Source organism: Eleginops maclovinus, chromosome 16 (genome assembly GCF_036324505.1).
Source record: "Eleginops maclovinus isolate JMC-PN-2008 ecotype Puerto Natales chromosome 16, JC_Emac_rtc_rv5, whole genome shotgun sequence".
Lineage (NCBI taxonomy): Eukaryota > Metazoa > Chordata > Actinopteri > Perciformes > Eleginopidae > Eleginops > Eleginops maclovinus.
Window position 1 is genome coordinate 5085162 of NC_086364.1, and position 15511 is coordinate 5100672.

The 15511-nt window shown below is 40.0% G+C and overlaps 1 protein-coding gene across 5 annotated transcripts; it reads right to left on the minus strand.

The window, feature by feature from the left end:
• Nucleotides 1–1260: 1260 nt before the first annotated feature.
• Nucleotides 1261–14165, minus strand: atxn2l (ataxin 2-like). 5 transcript variants are annotated; one of them, XM_063904809.1, is made up of 23 exons: nucleotides 13843–14165; nucleotides 13420–13459; nucleotides 12722–12778; nucleotides 12560–12631; nucleotides 12249–12462; nucleotides 11966–12084; nucleotides 11338–11429; nucleotides 10504–10710; nucleotides 9479–9777; nucleotides 9111–9191; nucleotides 8897–9028; nucleotides 7897–7965; nucleotides 7272–7333; nucleotides 6872–7116; nucleotides 6163–6232; nucleotides 5809–5970; nucleotides 5064–5118; nucleotides 4410–4576; nucleotides 3789–3921; nucleotides 3503–3615; nucleotides 2730–2912; nucleotides 2135–2297; nucleotides 1261–1652 (listed from the first exon to the last, which is right to left on the minus strand). In XM_063904809.1, exons 1-23 carry the CDS (start codon nucleotides 13857–13859, stop codon nucleotides 1594–1596), a joined length of 2811 nt encoding a protein of 936 aa, XP_063760879.1. In that variant the 5' UTR covers nucleotides 13860–14165; the 3' UTR covers nucleotides 1261–1593. The 5 variants fall into 5 exon arrangements, with proteins under 5 accessions (XP_063760879.1, XP_063760878.1, XP_063760877.1 ...); XM_063904808.1 differs by having other exon boundaries at nucleotides 1261–1649; nucleotides 13408–13459; XM_063904807.1 differs by having other exon boundaries at nucleotides 13408–13459.
• Between the last annotated feature and the right edge of the window lie 1346 nt (nucleotides 14166–15511).

Sequence of the window (15511 nt, forward strand, 5' to 3'; positions counted from 1 at the left end):
GAAACTTTTCCGTCAGGCCGTAGATTTAGAGCACCCCGATGAAAGTGCAATTGGAGTAGACTCCTTAGTTCCCTGTGCAATAACCGTGCTTAATCTGCTCATGTAATATAGCACTTTAAAGATTGTGTTGTATTATTTCTGTACGTACATGTAGGAAACATTTTTGTTTTTATCATCTAGTGCCCCTGACTACAAGTCAAGTTTCCCATCTGGGATAATATATATCAAGATAAAGTGACTGAACTGAACTGTGTACTCTTTGCACCCAAGTGTAAATAGGCACATCTAAGGCACTCATTACTTTCAGGTTTATTACTACTGCCTCTGTATGCCTATGTCACTAATACTAAAAACACCCAGAATACCTAGAATTAGTTTTACCCATTACAAGTAATTTTTTGCATGAACATGGCAAAGGAGCACTCTATTTACACTTGGGCCTTGGGCTTCTAGCACATAACATGCACATCTATGTCATGAAATAGTATGTCAAAACAAGTCACAGTATAGTAGCTCTGTGACTAATATGAAAACAATCATAATATAGTATTCAAAAATATTCATAGTGTTGAAAAAAAGTCATAGAAAAGTATGTGTATATATTTGGAAAAACCTCATCGATCAATGTGAAAATACAGCAAGTCATTGTATGTTGAAAGAAGTCTAATAGTATGTAGAAAAATATGAAAGTATGTCATAATATAGATCAGAAATATTGAGAATAAAGTCATAATATAGTATGATGAATAAAGTGGGAAAACGGTATAGTATGTTGTTTGTTAAATATATAAAAATATGTTATTGTATATTATGTGGAAAACTCTCATAGTATAGCATGATAAAAATACCGGAAAAAATAACAAATAGTATGTCGATATTTTTAGAAAAGATGGCATAGTATAGCATGTCAACATCTTGAGCATATGTTTGACATTGTTGAACATTTGAGAAAAAAAGACAAAGTATAGTATCTTGACATTTTGAGAAAAAAAACTGTTGATAATTTAATTAAAAAAAGACCGAAATGTTGTATTTGGAGAAAAAAAACACAGTTAAATCCAAAGACATACAAACATAGTATGTCATAAAACATATTATTATAGTCGGTCAATAAAGTGCAAGGCATTTTAAAGAAGCAATGCAAGTTAAAGCAGACATCAGACCCTTGTTAGCCATTTCCAGAGCTTATGCTACGCTATCTGGCTGCAGCTTCAGAGCAGTTTGTGTGTTTCAAATAACTTCAAGGAAACAGAATTTTTTTTCAGTGGTTTTATTATTAATGAACTGGTTTCTTCTGTAAAAGGACAGAGGAGGTGTGTGTGTGGGGGGGACGGGCTGTTTCCACTGTCGTCAGTCTAAATGATTCCACCAGTTACCGTCTTCAGTCCAGCTCCGAGTGAAAACAGTCTGTATTTACACTTAAAAATCCAGAAACGTCTTCATGTCTAAAAGATGATGTGGGTAAAAATGATAGTGTGTTAATTTGGTGTCAGGAGGTGGGAATGTTACAAGTTGCTTGGGGATTTTTTTGGGGGTGGGGGGGGGGGGGGGGTTCGTCTTCCTCGTTCCTGCATCCATCGGTGAGGGAGGGCTTCAGTTTGCAGAGGGGTGGAAGGACAGCTGCTGGGAGGGGTGAGCCTGAACCTGGACTGCTGGGAGACACAACAGACTATTAATATATTTAATTATTGGCTTATTGTTTGTTTTTAATCATCTTCCAAAACATACAAATATTCGTAATTTGCATTCAAATTATCTGTTACACTAAAAAGCAAGAATTATATTTATAAATTAAATAAAAAGTCATAGTATACTGTGTAAAGAAACTGTGACCGTAACATTATAGTAGATAATTAAATTAAAAATTATATAAATAAAGATGTAAAAAAAAAGGTATTATAGAAAAAAAAAGGTAGTAAAAAGTATTTGAAAAGTCATTTCATTTCTTTCAAAAAATGTCGTTCTATTCATAAAATAACATGTCGTATAAATGTCAATACAGTAAGAAAAGTGAAGGTATTGTAATAAATTAATAAGCAAATCAGAAAACAACAGAATCAACATATCATCAGCAGCAGGCGTTGCAGAATATCTGAGGATACAAACTGCTCTGGTTGAGGTGATGGTTTTTTACCTTGGGGGTGTCCGATGTAGAAGTGCTGTGGGGCTCCCTGCTGGGGGCCGTGCTGGGGGTTGGAACCCCCGCCCTGCTGAGGGGAGACGTAGTGCAGCATGACGGGCGGCAGGCCGTGACCTGCAGAGTGGTGAGGGCCCGCCATGCCTCCTGCTACATGAGCCTGCAGAGGACAGAAAGGATGCCACGTGAGATTAACGTCAGGGTGGAGGAAGTTCAGATTGTTTGAGTACTAATACCATACTGTAAAAATACTACAATACAAGATCAAAACCTTAATGAAGAAAAATAATTGTTTGTACAGTAAAATGTAGTTGAAGTAATTAAAGTAAGGACGGAAGGATCAATGAGTTCCTCCTCCTGTTCGTTTGAATATCAACATTTTCCTTAATTCATTTATCTTTATAAATACTGATAAAGGAAGGGGATGACAAACTGTAATGAGATTACATCTAAAGCTGTCAGATTAATGTAGTGGAGTAAAAAGTGCAATACTAATGTGTTAAATGCAGTGAACTAAAGGTATTCAGTAGTAGATAAAAAGACAGAGGTCTAAACCTCACTCAGACTTTAGTTTCCTTTCGTTCATACGGACCTGTGTGAGCTGGCTGATGGAGGGGAAGCCGTGGGGCAGAGCCTGGTGGGTGGGCAGGCTGTAGCCCTGCATGGCGTAGGAGGCCTGGGGGGAGCTGTGGCCTGGCTGCATGTTAGGAGGGGTGGGGGCCGACAGACCTCCAGTGTGGAACATGTTCTGAGGCTGAGGGCCAGCCTGACTGGACTGAAGAAAATATTTTAAAAAAGATGAATCTAAGGTCGCTCATAAAGGCACCACACAAAATACATGCTGCACAGTACTTTTGAAGAATAATTCCCAAATATTGCGAGTGATCTTGATGCTATGGAAGCCCATCTCAGCCATTAAAAGCCACAGCGTGTAGTGAAAAAATAATCTCAAAATATCACCTCTGTATTTTCCTTTGTAATATTACATCAACCTGAGAAACATTAGCCAAGTCATTATTTCAGTAATGCAGTATTTCAAATACTAAATACAAATAACGCCCCATGTAATTAATATGAATATATATTGACTTATTTAATATAAATGATTATAATTGGATTTTCACTTAAAGTACGTTTGTTTGCAGGAAGGAGCTTCTTGCTACTCAAACACCAACAAAGCATTGTGATGTAAAAATGTGGAAACAGAATTGTTCGTTATGTTATGATTGTAAAATTCTGCCTGAAAAAAGTTTATCTAAAAAGTTTATTACCAACGGCATTTAGATAACCCCCCAGCATTTAGAGATACAGGATACATGTTCACCGTGCTGCTGCTGGTCACTATGAATGAGAGTGCAGCGTTACCTGATTGTGTCCTGGACTGGGGGCTGTGTGCTGGGGCGGGGGCTGGTTCCCAGTGGGGGTGCTGGAGGGTTGAGGATGATGCATGGAGCCCGAGTGGTGAGAGAATGACTGAGCTGAGAGAGAAAGAAACAACATCATTTGAGATGGAATTTACTTTGGTCATTAAAGAACAACAACAATCCTCAAGAAGCCGCTGCTGATCCCTGAGCTGCTGATCCCTGAGCTGCTGCACGTCTCAAATACAATTCTAGTGTTTGTATTATTTATCAAGTATAATTCTGCTTACCATACATAGCCTGCTGTTGCCCCTGCAGGCTCTCAGCCTGGCCGGGGTACTGGCCCCCAGGAGGCCCCATCTGCTGAGGAGGGGCCCCGGATGTCAGCATCCTCGCTCCCCCCTGCAGCATCGAGTAAACCGGCTGGTGATGACATAAAAGGCAGAAGTGAAATTAAACAATTAAATAAAGTCAAGTCTATTTTTTTAATGACTTTCCTTTTTACAAATAAGGGTTATGAGCCCAAAAGATGTGGACCCACTGCGTAAATTAAATCAAACCTGATTTACATCGCACTTCTCATACACAAAGGCAACTCCAAGTGCTTCCCAATCCAAACTCATAGACCATTAAGAAATAATACAATACTACCCCCCCATCCCAGGTAATATCCAATAAACACATAACTTTGTGATTAAAAATAACAATTAAAACCACATATATAAAAAATAACATACAATTCAGTTAAAAGTCAAATTAAAAAAGGGGGTTTTGAGTTTGCACCTAAAAGTACGAACGCTTTCTGCCGTCCTCTGGGGGGCAGTTTCAGTCGCCTAATAATAAAAAGCCGCCCCACAGTGGGTCTTTGATTTCACTTTGGGTGAGATTAAAAGGCTGATTAATGAGCACACCTGTCCGTGGTAATGGGGGGGGAGGGTCTGGATCATCTGACCATACTGCAGGTAGGACTGAGGGTACGGTGAGGCCACCAGAGGGGGTCCTGCTGCAGAGGCTGCAGCGGAGATCATGGGGGAGGTGGAGGAGGGGTGGTGCTCCGGACGCTGTCCCACCACCGGGCCTGAAAACAGAACTCACGGTCAGCGCTTCATGAAGATTTATGGTCACAGTAACGTCAAGAATATATTTGAAATAAGTTCATCCTATGATTAGCCTTTATCTTTCATATGGGGACGTTTCATATACAAACCCATTTTCCTCAGAATGATAATCTTCTCATACTACTTTTAAGATCGTTGTATTAAATAGCTAATATTAGGCTATAAACAAACTACTCATGCTTTCACTTCCCCACGGCTAAGATAAAGGTGGTTAACTGCAGATGCCATCAGGAGGTTTCCTTTAGATACTCATTAGAAACTGCCATTTTTAAAGACACATAAAAGCTTCGAAATGCCCCAGTTAACCACAGCCTCTTTCAGGCATCCAACCCATCATACCAACTGCCAAGGAAAACACAAATATTGAGTTGTTTCTGAATCTTTGGACTCATTCGCCAGCATTTTGTTCACTGTGTGTACATTAGTAATAAAGAGTGCAACTTTTACCTTTGGCTCGGGGGTATTTGCCCTGGTTGATGGTGTACTGATACATCTGAGGAGCCTGAGGAGGAGAGGAGGAAACATTTTAAATCACATCAGCTGAAAGTATTCCATTGTAAGGAATCACTAATGAGAAATCACAAGGCTCAGTGGAGTACTCAGTTCTGATTGGTCTGTTATTTGTGTACAACAGCTAAGGATGCTTTGATCCCAGGCGTGTGTGCAGTCGTATTAATCCACTGAACATTGTCAGCTGTGGCTAAAATACACATCTCCATCTGTTACACCATCAGAAAACAACATGGAATACTTCTTAAATATTCATTTTTATATATCTATAGAGCACACACATTTGGATTCATGATGGCTAAACTGTGCCTAGTAAAAAAAACATAAACGAGAAAGGTTAAAGGTTTAAAGACAGAACTGGTCGTCAGAGAAACCAGCAGAAGAAGACAGGAAGTCAACACCAAAGGGAACACGGTATGTGATCTGGCAGTGTTTACAGACTGGTTAATGGAAAAGAAAATGTTGGACAGTTGCCGGGCAGAATGTAGGGGAAGAACTCACACAGTGACACAGCATTAGTGCTGGGAGACGATGACATTTTTCAAAACTTAATAAAGTAGGAAGCGGAAGGAATACAATCTACAATCCTTACTAAATCAATGTTTTGTGTTCAACCTTCAACGCCACCATTACAAAATGAACCCAGATATTTTAAATATGACACTAAAGGGAGGACTCTTACCTGGATCTGGTGCCCTTGGATGTGCAGGGGGGACATGTAGGACAGGTAGTGTCCCGGTGGGGTGTTGTAGATGGCGCCTCCTCCTGGCTGTCCTTGGGGGGCCAGAATCAGAGAGGGGCTGGGTTGGGTCGGCCGAGGAGGGGTGGGGGTCGGAGCAGGTTTCTGTCCCAACAAGGAAGGAAAACTGAAGTGACACTGAGAATCTATCTGCTAGACATCCAACACGATAAAGAGTCTCAGAGTTAGTTCCTGTGTGTGTGTGTGTGTGTGTGTGTGTGTGTGTGTGTGTGTGTGTGTGTGTGTGTGTGTGTGTGTGTGTGTGTGTGTGTGTGTGTGTGTGTGTAACAAACTAACCTGGACTGTGTTCACTTTTATGGGTTGAAATTCTTTTGCATTTGGATTCAATGTTGAGAGTTTCACTTGCCTGCGAAAAAGGAAACAACAGAAGAAGTCATTACAAATAAACAAAGAACGTATACGATACAACATGAATCAGGAAGTCCATTTGAATATTTATCTTAGAGTATGAACGTCTATCAGAATCAAAAACCCTGAGCAGTTTATAACACTACAGCTGCGTTCACATGACATGGCTCTGCGCTGGCGTTGTGTTTCTATGGAGACCGCGTGAGGCTACGCTGTGCATCGCTGGAAACTTGTCGCTAAAGGCTGCGGTCAAACTTCAAACATTTCCACTCCGACCACAATCACTGCTGACCTTTTGACGCGCAACCAATCAGAGGACAGCTGTGTGAATTCACAATTCTGAAGCTGTATTGCTTTGCATGATGAAAAAAGGGAGTTTTGAAGGTTAAAAATGAGTTTTATTGGAGAGCTGCTAGTAGGATCCAGCAGTGCCGGACGGTTGAGTGGCCACGAAAACCTCCACAAGAAATAGACTGAAGGAGCCTACTTTGTTTCCATTCATTTTTAGTTTGGGGGGAAATTGTTAAACAGAAATAACCTTTCTGTAGATTTCTAGATCACTTCCCAAACCTGACAACCTGAATCTAATCTCCCCTTCGTTAATCATGTATGGTGTTGGTAGCTGCTGGTGACTCACGATGTAGCTGCAGCCTCTGGCCGCTCCCCGCTCTCTGAACAGCTTTCATCGCTGCCAGGAGCCGGCTGGTTCGTCCCAGGCTGTGGCCCCTCCGGCCCTGAGGCCTGGGGGCCAGCAGGAGCTGCTGCCTCAGAGGTATGCTGCAGGTCCTGGGCAGAGGAGGGGACAGCTTTGGGCGGTGAGGAGTCGTGCTGAGCAGGATCTGCAGACGCTGGGCTTGCCGCTGGGGAGGAGGTGGGCTGCAGCTGAGAGACACAAACATCACACACTGAACACTCGTACAGCGTCAGATGTACCAGTGCACTAGGGAATCATTTAAATGCACAACATGTTACCTCATCTGTACATCACGTTTGCCAAATATAATATATGTGAATAAAACGCATCACATGGTTCTCACCCGGAACTCTTTGCCGAACTTGCGAAGCTCCTCCAGCTGGTTCCTCTGCTGGACAGAGGGAGCTGCAGAGAGTGGGGAGGAATTATAAAGCACTAAGCATCACATACACTGGGAGCCATGTCAGCACTCAGGAGCTTTTCTGCTACCCTTTTTATATTACTATTCCCTGAGAGCCGGTAAAAGATGCTGCATATGTACGCTCCTGATTTTTGTTTTAATGTCAATGAAAATATTTAAAGGGAAAAGTGCATTTATAGTCATGACAGAATGAAAACAAAAGGAAAGAAAGCTGAATTATATTGCAGGATTTGCTAGCCCCAGGACGTAGTTTGGACCCCCTGCTTTACAGACTATACTATTGTAACTTAACAATGACAGCTGCTTTGGCTTAAACGCATCAATATATCTCAAATCTAAACTAGGCAAACTACTTATTTTAAATGGTATGCACACAAAGCTTTTTCTAAATGAATTATGTGGAAAAAAAGTTGCAGGAAGCAGAGGGCTGGACCTGGCTCCCAGCCTAACCCAACACAGAGGGATTTCAAAGATTGACATAATCGCTACATAAACCCAGAGTTCTTTAATGTCGGGCCCAAGAGGAACAAATGAAAACCTGTTCTACCTTTGGTGCTCTTCCCTTCTGCCAGACTCTCAGTTCTCTCTTTAGCAGCTGTGTTCAGGATCTCATTCACTGTGGGGCACAGAGAGAAAACCCCGACACATTTAACACATTAAGTGTTAGGGTTGATCCAGCGTTATTTTGTTATGTTCCCCCAAACATTGACACATCTTTATAATCCAACTTTACCTCACTGGATTCAAATATAAAGAATAAAAACGTTGCACACTTAATGTATAATGTATTATCCAATGTTTATATTGGAGCAGCTTTGCATTATATTGTTGCACTATAATACACCAAACTGTGTGAGAGGTGCTCTATAGATATATCTTTGCCGTGTTCAGATGTTTCTACAGTATTTACAACTTAAATCCTGTGAAATGCCTGAAAAAGCTACACATAACACAACACTATTCTAAATTACAATAAAGAAAATGACATTGATCTATCTAAATATGCAAAATGCACTTTTTAAAAAGGGGCCACATTCTGCTCATTTTCTGGTTCATCTTTGTATGTAGTGTCTCTGCTGCGACATGTCTCTATGCTTTAATGACCAAAAAGCTCTTTATTTATACTTCTATTATACTGCCTGTGCTATGATTGGTTAGCTGGCCGGCTCTGTTGGCAGGACAACGCTAAGAGTTGTCCTATCACATGCAGTTTGTTGGAGTGGTAGCCAATAGAAGCTGAAGTGTTACGTATAATTATAATTATTATTATTATTATTATTATTATTATTATAATTATTATTATTATTATTATTATTATTATAATTATTATTATTATTATTATAATTATTATTATAATTATAATAATAATTATAATAATAATTATAATTATTATTATAATTATTATTATTATTATATGCACAAAAACCTATTACACAAATGACAGGAGAGGGGAAACCCCAACATCATAATAAAGCGCCTTTAACAAATCCGTGTCCCCTGCCCCATGTGTTTGTAGAGACACTTGAATAACTAAATAACAGTCTCACCGTCGACAGTGAACAGCGGGGTCGGGCCGGAGGGTTTGGCACCGGTCGATGCCATGGAGACAGCAGAGCTGGAGTTGGAGTCCAAGAAAACGGGGCCGCCCAGGGGAAGATCCAGGGTCGGGGCTCGAGAGACTGCACAGAAGATTCATAAATCAGCAGTGTGTGTGTGTTTGTGTGTGTATGTATCTTAGATGAGTGCGTGTGTTGTAAGTACCTGCAGCTGAAGACTGGGAGTTTGGGGTGCGCAGGGTCCTGCTTTGGAGTCTCTGGGATTTAGGGGAAGTTCTGGAAGTAACTGAGACACAGAGAGGGAAACAGCATGAGAACACGACACACACACACACACACACACACACACACACACACACACACAACACACACACACACACACACACACACACACACACACACACACACACACACCAGCGAACAGGAAGTGCTAAAATGCTGATTAATTTAAGGGTTTGAGGACTCATTCCTGCACCACTCTATAAAGGTTTGTAATGGTTCAAATGACTCCACGGTTCCTTATATAAGGCATGATGCGTCTTCTAGAAACTGGTATCTTTGAACCCCCCGTACCTCCGTTAACAGAAGAGCGTGCGTTGTCAGCGAGGGCCTGTGGGTGAGAGAGGGAGTGAGGGAGGACGTGATTGGTGCAGGGAGGGCTGCCGGCCGCTGGTGGGCTGCCCTGTGATTGGTGGGGAGAGTAGGAGCTCCTGACTGACAGCGGGCTGCTGCGATCAGACGGCGGTTTGGGGGAGGAGGCGCCGGGCGGCGGGTGTCTGGAGGAGGTCGGGGCGGCGGTACGACCGGAGGCCCCAGTCCGGCCCATGCCGATCTCCCGAGCACGCTGCGGGAGGGGAATGTATTTACCTTCCCTGGAAACACAAGACAGAGGGAAGAAGTGGTCAGATGAATTCTGGGAAATGTTCAATCAGATACATTTCTGTGGAGCAGAAAGTAAACTTATAATTCTTCTGTAACTCGTTATAATTGATTATTATAATTTCAGTTTGAGTCCAATAAGCCAACCTTAAAAACAATTATTCTTATCATGTGTATTCATGGTGTTTTGGCATTTTTTGATAAACCTTGAGTCTCTGAATTTACAACTTAAACTAAACTTTCATAATATTTCTTTATTTTACAGGTGGCTCTTTAAAATGCTATGCTAAAGTGATAAGAATGCACTGCAAATAAGCAGAACGACATCAATTCCACATCCAAGTCAAGGATTAACTAAAGCCTTAATGCTATTCTAAGTGGGCAAAACTTTTTTGCAACACATTTGATTTTTATGCTCTGATAAAAAAACTCAATTTACTTCTTTTTCTGAAGTTTTATTAATCTGTATTCTTTTGCTCAGTCTATTTCTAAATGTATGGACCACCCAAGTCAAGTGCTAAACTTAAAAAAACACAAATTTGGGTGACCGAAACAAATAGTTAGAAGAGGTCGAGAAAATACGATTAAAGAATAGGTCCATCCCTGTCAGATTATCCTCTAGATCAAATGAATGTTATGATGATTCAATTGTAACATTGTATGACATATCTGTCCTTCAATAAATAAAATATAAAAAATAATAGATAAACCAGTGTTACCTGCCGCTGGAAGGGAAGCCGGGGCTCCCCCTCTCCTCCCTCTCCCTCACCACAGAGCTGTATTTGTCCTCCTCACTGCGGCCTTCGTCGTTCTCCAGAGAAACGCGCCGGCGGTACTGCAGGCTGCCCTCGATCTCGTTGGCCAACCGAGCGGCTCGCGCTTCCCGCTGACGGAAGCCCTCAGAGTTCCCCTTCTCCAAAGGCATGCTGGGAAATAATAATAATAAACAGATTTTCAGTTAAAAAGTTACAAGCAGAATAAACTGTGACGAACAGGTTCAGACTTCCCATCAGGAGATTCACTAAATTAAAGTGACAGTTCAAATGACTCGTAAGCCGTTCTCAAATATGGCGATTTGCTGTTTTGGACTTTGATAAACTACAATACATCACTTTCTATATTTTCCTGACATTTTATGCACCAACCGATTAACCGACTGATATAGAAAGTAATTGACGAATTAACCGAAATTATTATAATTGTTAGTTGCTCTTCTAGTTATAGTAGAATTATCATATTATTATACTTTCATATAAAAAGGATGCATGTTGAAGTTAAAATCAATGTTTTAAAAACAATAGAAACAGTTTAGGACCATCATTCATATCTGTTATAATAATATCTTAATCACTAAGGTAAATACTCAAATCTAAACCACATATTTCTGCTCTAATTACCTGTTCCAAAGCCCTCTGAGCAACATATAATCATAACTGATAGGAACGAGGGTAAACTTAAATATATTACAGATAATAAACCCGGGATGAAAAGTCAGGGTTTGCTTACAGTCCCTCTGAATAGTCACTTTTCCTGGAGCAGTAAAACTGACTCACGTATACATGGAGAGGCTGGAGTCGTAGGTGGACTTGACGCCGTATGTCTCTTCGTTGAACTTGAACATCTCGTTGGCGTCCCAGCCGTTAGACTAAAAGAAGAAAAACAAGTGAAAATGAGACATTTGAAGCAGCTCAATGCGAACATGTCACTACTGGACACAGTGGAGGCTAGTTGTATAAAACACACATCTTAATGTCACACACATTCTTCTGTTATCAGCCGGCCAAACATTCAAAGACTGGGAAAAGACAGCTGATATTTTTAAGCCTTATCAGACGATAAATAATGCAGATCAAAGACGATTTTTTACCTATCACATTTACACTCAACTTGGCGACCTTCTCTTTATATTTAATGACACCGTTGGCTCATTATTTCTAAACTAGCGGCACATTTTATGACTTATCCAAAGAAAAAATATGGATTCAAATAAATGATAATGTAATTCATTCCTATGCATGCTGATAAGAGTGATCTCAGTGATTCTGTACAAATAAAGAGATATACAGATACATAGTTTCAGATATGAGATCTGAGGTAATATAGTGATGCATCTTTAGCAGCCACTTGCATATTTGACGTAGTAACACTTCCTTTCCGTGTGTGCGTGTGTGTCCCTCTCACCGCGTCTGCTTCAAGCTCAAAGTTTTCTCCGTTTCCGTTCCCATCCCATCTCTGCAGGACCTTCTCCCGGTGGTCCCCGTTCACCCGGGTTGAGCTGAGAGACGTGTCAGTGAAAGTGTCTAAACACACAAACACAGACAAGAGTCAACAACAAAAATAACTCTCAGACAGTTATACTGCCACCTCGAATACACCCCATAAAACATATAGCTTTAGTCCACTTTGTTTATCTTCACCACAATTTGGTTTACTTAACCTGATTTACATTTTTTTTTTATTTTACCTCTGACAGCAAAGTTTAAGTCCACATCCCGGCAGGTCATGGTCACCAGGTCAGCGGGGCTGAAGATCATGGTATCTGTGATATCTTCGATCTTTGGTTGAGAGGACAGGCTTCCTCCTCCTTCCTCGCCTCCCCCCCCCCTCCCCCCTCCTCCTCCTCCTCCATCACCATCTCCATCGCTCTGTTTATGGACAGCATCCACAGCCAGCTCACACTGAAGATGAACAGAAGAGTACACACAGATAAATCATGTAACTTGGAAACATGAAAGGATTCAGAGGAAGGGAGGTGTTAACAGGCTTTCTTTTTACCTGTGAGCTTAAAGTCTTAAAGATTCCCTCGTAGGCTGCACCGTTTTTCACTCTCACATCACAGGTGGAGCCCTGAAAACCACACATGTAATTGTCTCTGTATGTGGTGCTTTTAATAAAATAAAATGTGCATTACGACTTCCCACAGACAAAACTGCTTACCACCACTGCTGTGAGGAAATGCAGCATTCTGGCATTGTTGTAGACGCCATCAAATACCTGCAGAAATACAGGTGACATGAGTGTGTGTTGCATGTATATATTGGTTAAACTGCCTCAACAAAAATCTGAGACATTAATAGGTATGTTAATTGGAGCTCTACTAACTTTTATAGATATATTCATGTCAATATTTGCAGTATAGTGTAGTATAGTCTTTTTTCTGAAAAAATGTTTATCATACATATTTAACACTTTTTACTTTTTGTGTAGAGTGAAAACAAACATGTTTATCAGTTGACGGAAAATAAATATGAAAGTCTTTGTTAGCGATGAATCAAGTAATTTAAAATACCTTCTTGAAAATGAGATTGTATTGAATATGTTGCCAGGTTTTATTATCCCTCCCTGGCCATTTTACATGTATGTTATCCTTTAGCATTCGTATGAGTCTTCTGTTGTACTATTTAAATGTAATGTTGATTTGTTAAATTTCTTCAACCTTTATTTTAAGACTGGCAAAATACTGATATATATCCCATAGTAATAGTGCACATAGCAGGCCGTCAGAAGGGAACATGCAGGCCACCCCGGGCCCCTAGTTTTGGGCTGAGCCATGAATACTAGCTCCGCCCCTGGTTCTAACAAGTACATTTTCTGAATAAAAACACTCGGCTGTCACTACTTACTAAGCTGCTTACAGGAGATGACTGTGACGGTGGTTTCATTGTGTTCCTGGTCCTGCACAGTGGAATAACATACAAACGAACATCAGCTACCAGCTAAAAACTGCTCCATCAGTGAGAACAATAACACAAGCCTATAGCAGGCAACACAGAAACCTTTCTAGCTAGCAGGCTAGCAATTTAAACAATGACATGGCATGATATGGTACAAATTAAATCGGCTATTATGAACTAAACTGTTTCTCTTAATGATAACATAGTTAAATATGATGGTTGTTGTTGTATAAAATAGCAAAAATCGGCTAGCTAAGTCGGCTAATGTAGCTAGCTTGGCGTAGACGTCGAATGTTAACAGAGACACAAACGAACCGCTAGAAACGACGTCGGCATCACATTAGAAATTGACAGCTGAGCAATTCTTTAGTATTTAAATTATACTTTTTAGTCATGTGCATCCCTGTTAATCCAGTCTCGTCGTTTCAGCAAAAAGTCACACGGTTAGTTTGACAGGCCAAACACGATACACCGCTGGAAAACAACAAAACACGGCAGCGGGTGCACTAGGTTTGACCGAACCCGGTGACTGCTGTCCATGTGATGCGGGTCAACTCAACCGCCCGGGCCTGTTCCAAGACATACAAAATCGACACGGATATCTTGATTCAATGAAAACACTCCATTGCATTTACAAGTGACCGTTTTTCAACGATGGAAGAACTCACAGAGTGTGTAATTCCCCACCTATGAATAGTACGCCTAAAAACCGGGGTCAGCCGAGAGACTGTAACGAGCGCACCAAGCGTAAACCCCGCCTACTCGTTTAATCCAAAACCTGATTGGGCAAAACCTTCTGTCAATACGTTCTGACTTTTTTAAATTATTGGTTGGTTTTCATGTCTATCATTGTTCACGCCGGGCCGTAATAATTGAGGTCATGTAAGGAAACTGATGCTGCACAATGTTTTTAATTGGCTTCAGCAAAGGAAAAGTTTAAATTAATAGATATTTTAAATATAGCGCGATTAGAGTCAGTTGTATGCCCATAATTAGTAATAAAATAATATTACAAGAATATTTTCCAAATTAATAGCCAAAAAGAAAAGTTTAAGACAATATTAGAACCATATCAATAGTATACAAAACAGGTACATCATGTTAGTACATAATATTGAAACATATATCAAATCAGAATAAACTGACATCATTGACCTAGGAAACAGGCCAGGTTCCTGTTTCTTTGAAACAAGAAATTGTGTGTGTTATGCTGTTATATAAATGAATTGTCATTACTATTGATGAAGACTGTAATGTGGTTGAAAGAATTCTGTTGTCTTACGTTTTTTACAACAGCTTTAGACATTTGTATTCCCATTATTAGTCTCGTATCAAAGCAATAGCTCTTTAATAAATATAACAATTTGTAACACAAAAACACTTGCCACTGTTTGAAATCTTGAAAACACTATTGGATCCACTTTGTGTTTTCCAACACAATGCAGCAGGAACCATGTTTGTTAAACATTGCAGGATAAGGAAATTAATAAAAAACATAAATGCTGCATAACACTGCTAGTGAGTATGAAGAATAATATATAACTTAAAAAAGCCCACATCTCCCTATAAAGCTTATATGTGTTCCAGTAACCTGATGCATTTTATACAGTTAAAAACATGAAATACTCACTTGGGGGTCCAGGGGCAAATTCCTGCATCATGGATCCAGTTTACACATATTCATATACACTTAAAACTCTCATATAGACCTAATGAAATTTACTTCTGGGGCCAAAACTATTTGAAATGAAAAATGTAGTTCAAATTATAAACAGTGTATCTTCTTTTAAAAATGTAAAGAAAGACAAATGGCAGATTCATAACAATTTAAAGATAGATTATACAAAACTGTGTATGAGAGTATATGATTTATATGTAAGTCCGTACCAAATGTGTTTCCTTTTACATACAAGGAATGTCATTTTTAAAATAAATTACTTTTATTTTATCAACTTAAAAGCTTTCAAACTGGTGTTTTTTTAACATATTTCATACTTGACGGTATAAAGTGATGACACCTTAATGTAGCACTGAAAAAAAATGCAGATAAATA

Excerpts from the sequence above, each read along its gene's own strand:
- atxn2l (XM_063904807.1), bottom strand. Across the intron at positions 12,632-12,721 it reads ATTTCCTCACAGCAGTGGTG|GGCTCCACCTGTGATGTGAG; the intron begins GTAAGCAGTTTT and ends TGTGGTTTTCAG. Across the intron at positions 7,334-7,896 it reads AGAAGGGAAGAGCACCAAAG|CTCCCTCTGTCCAGCAGAGG; the intron begins GTAGAACAGGTT and ends CACTCTCTGCAG.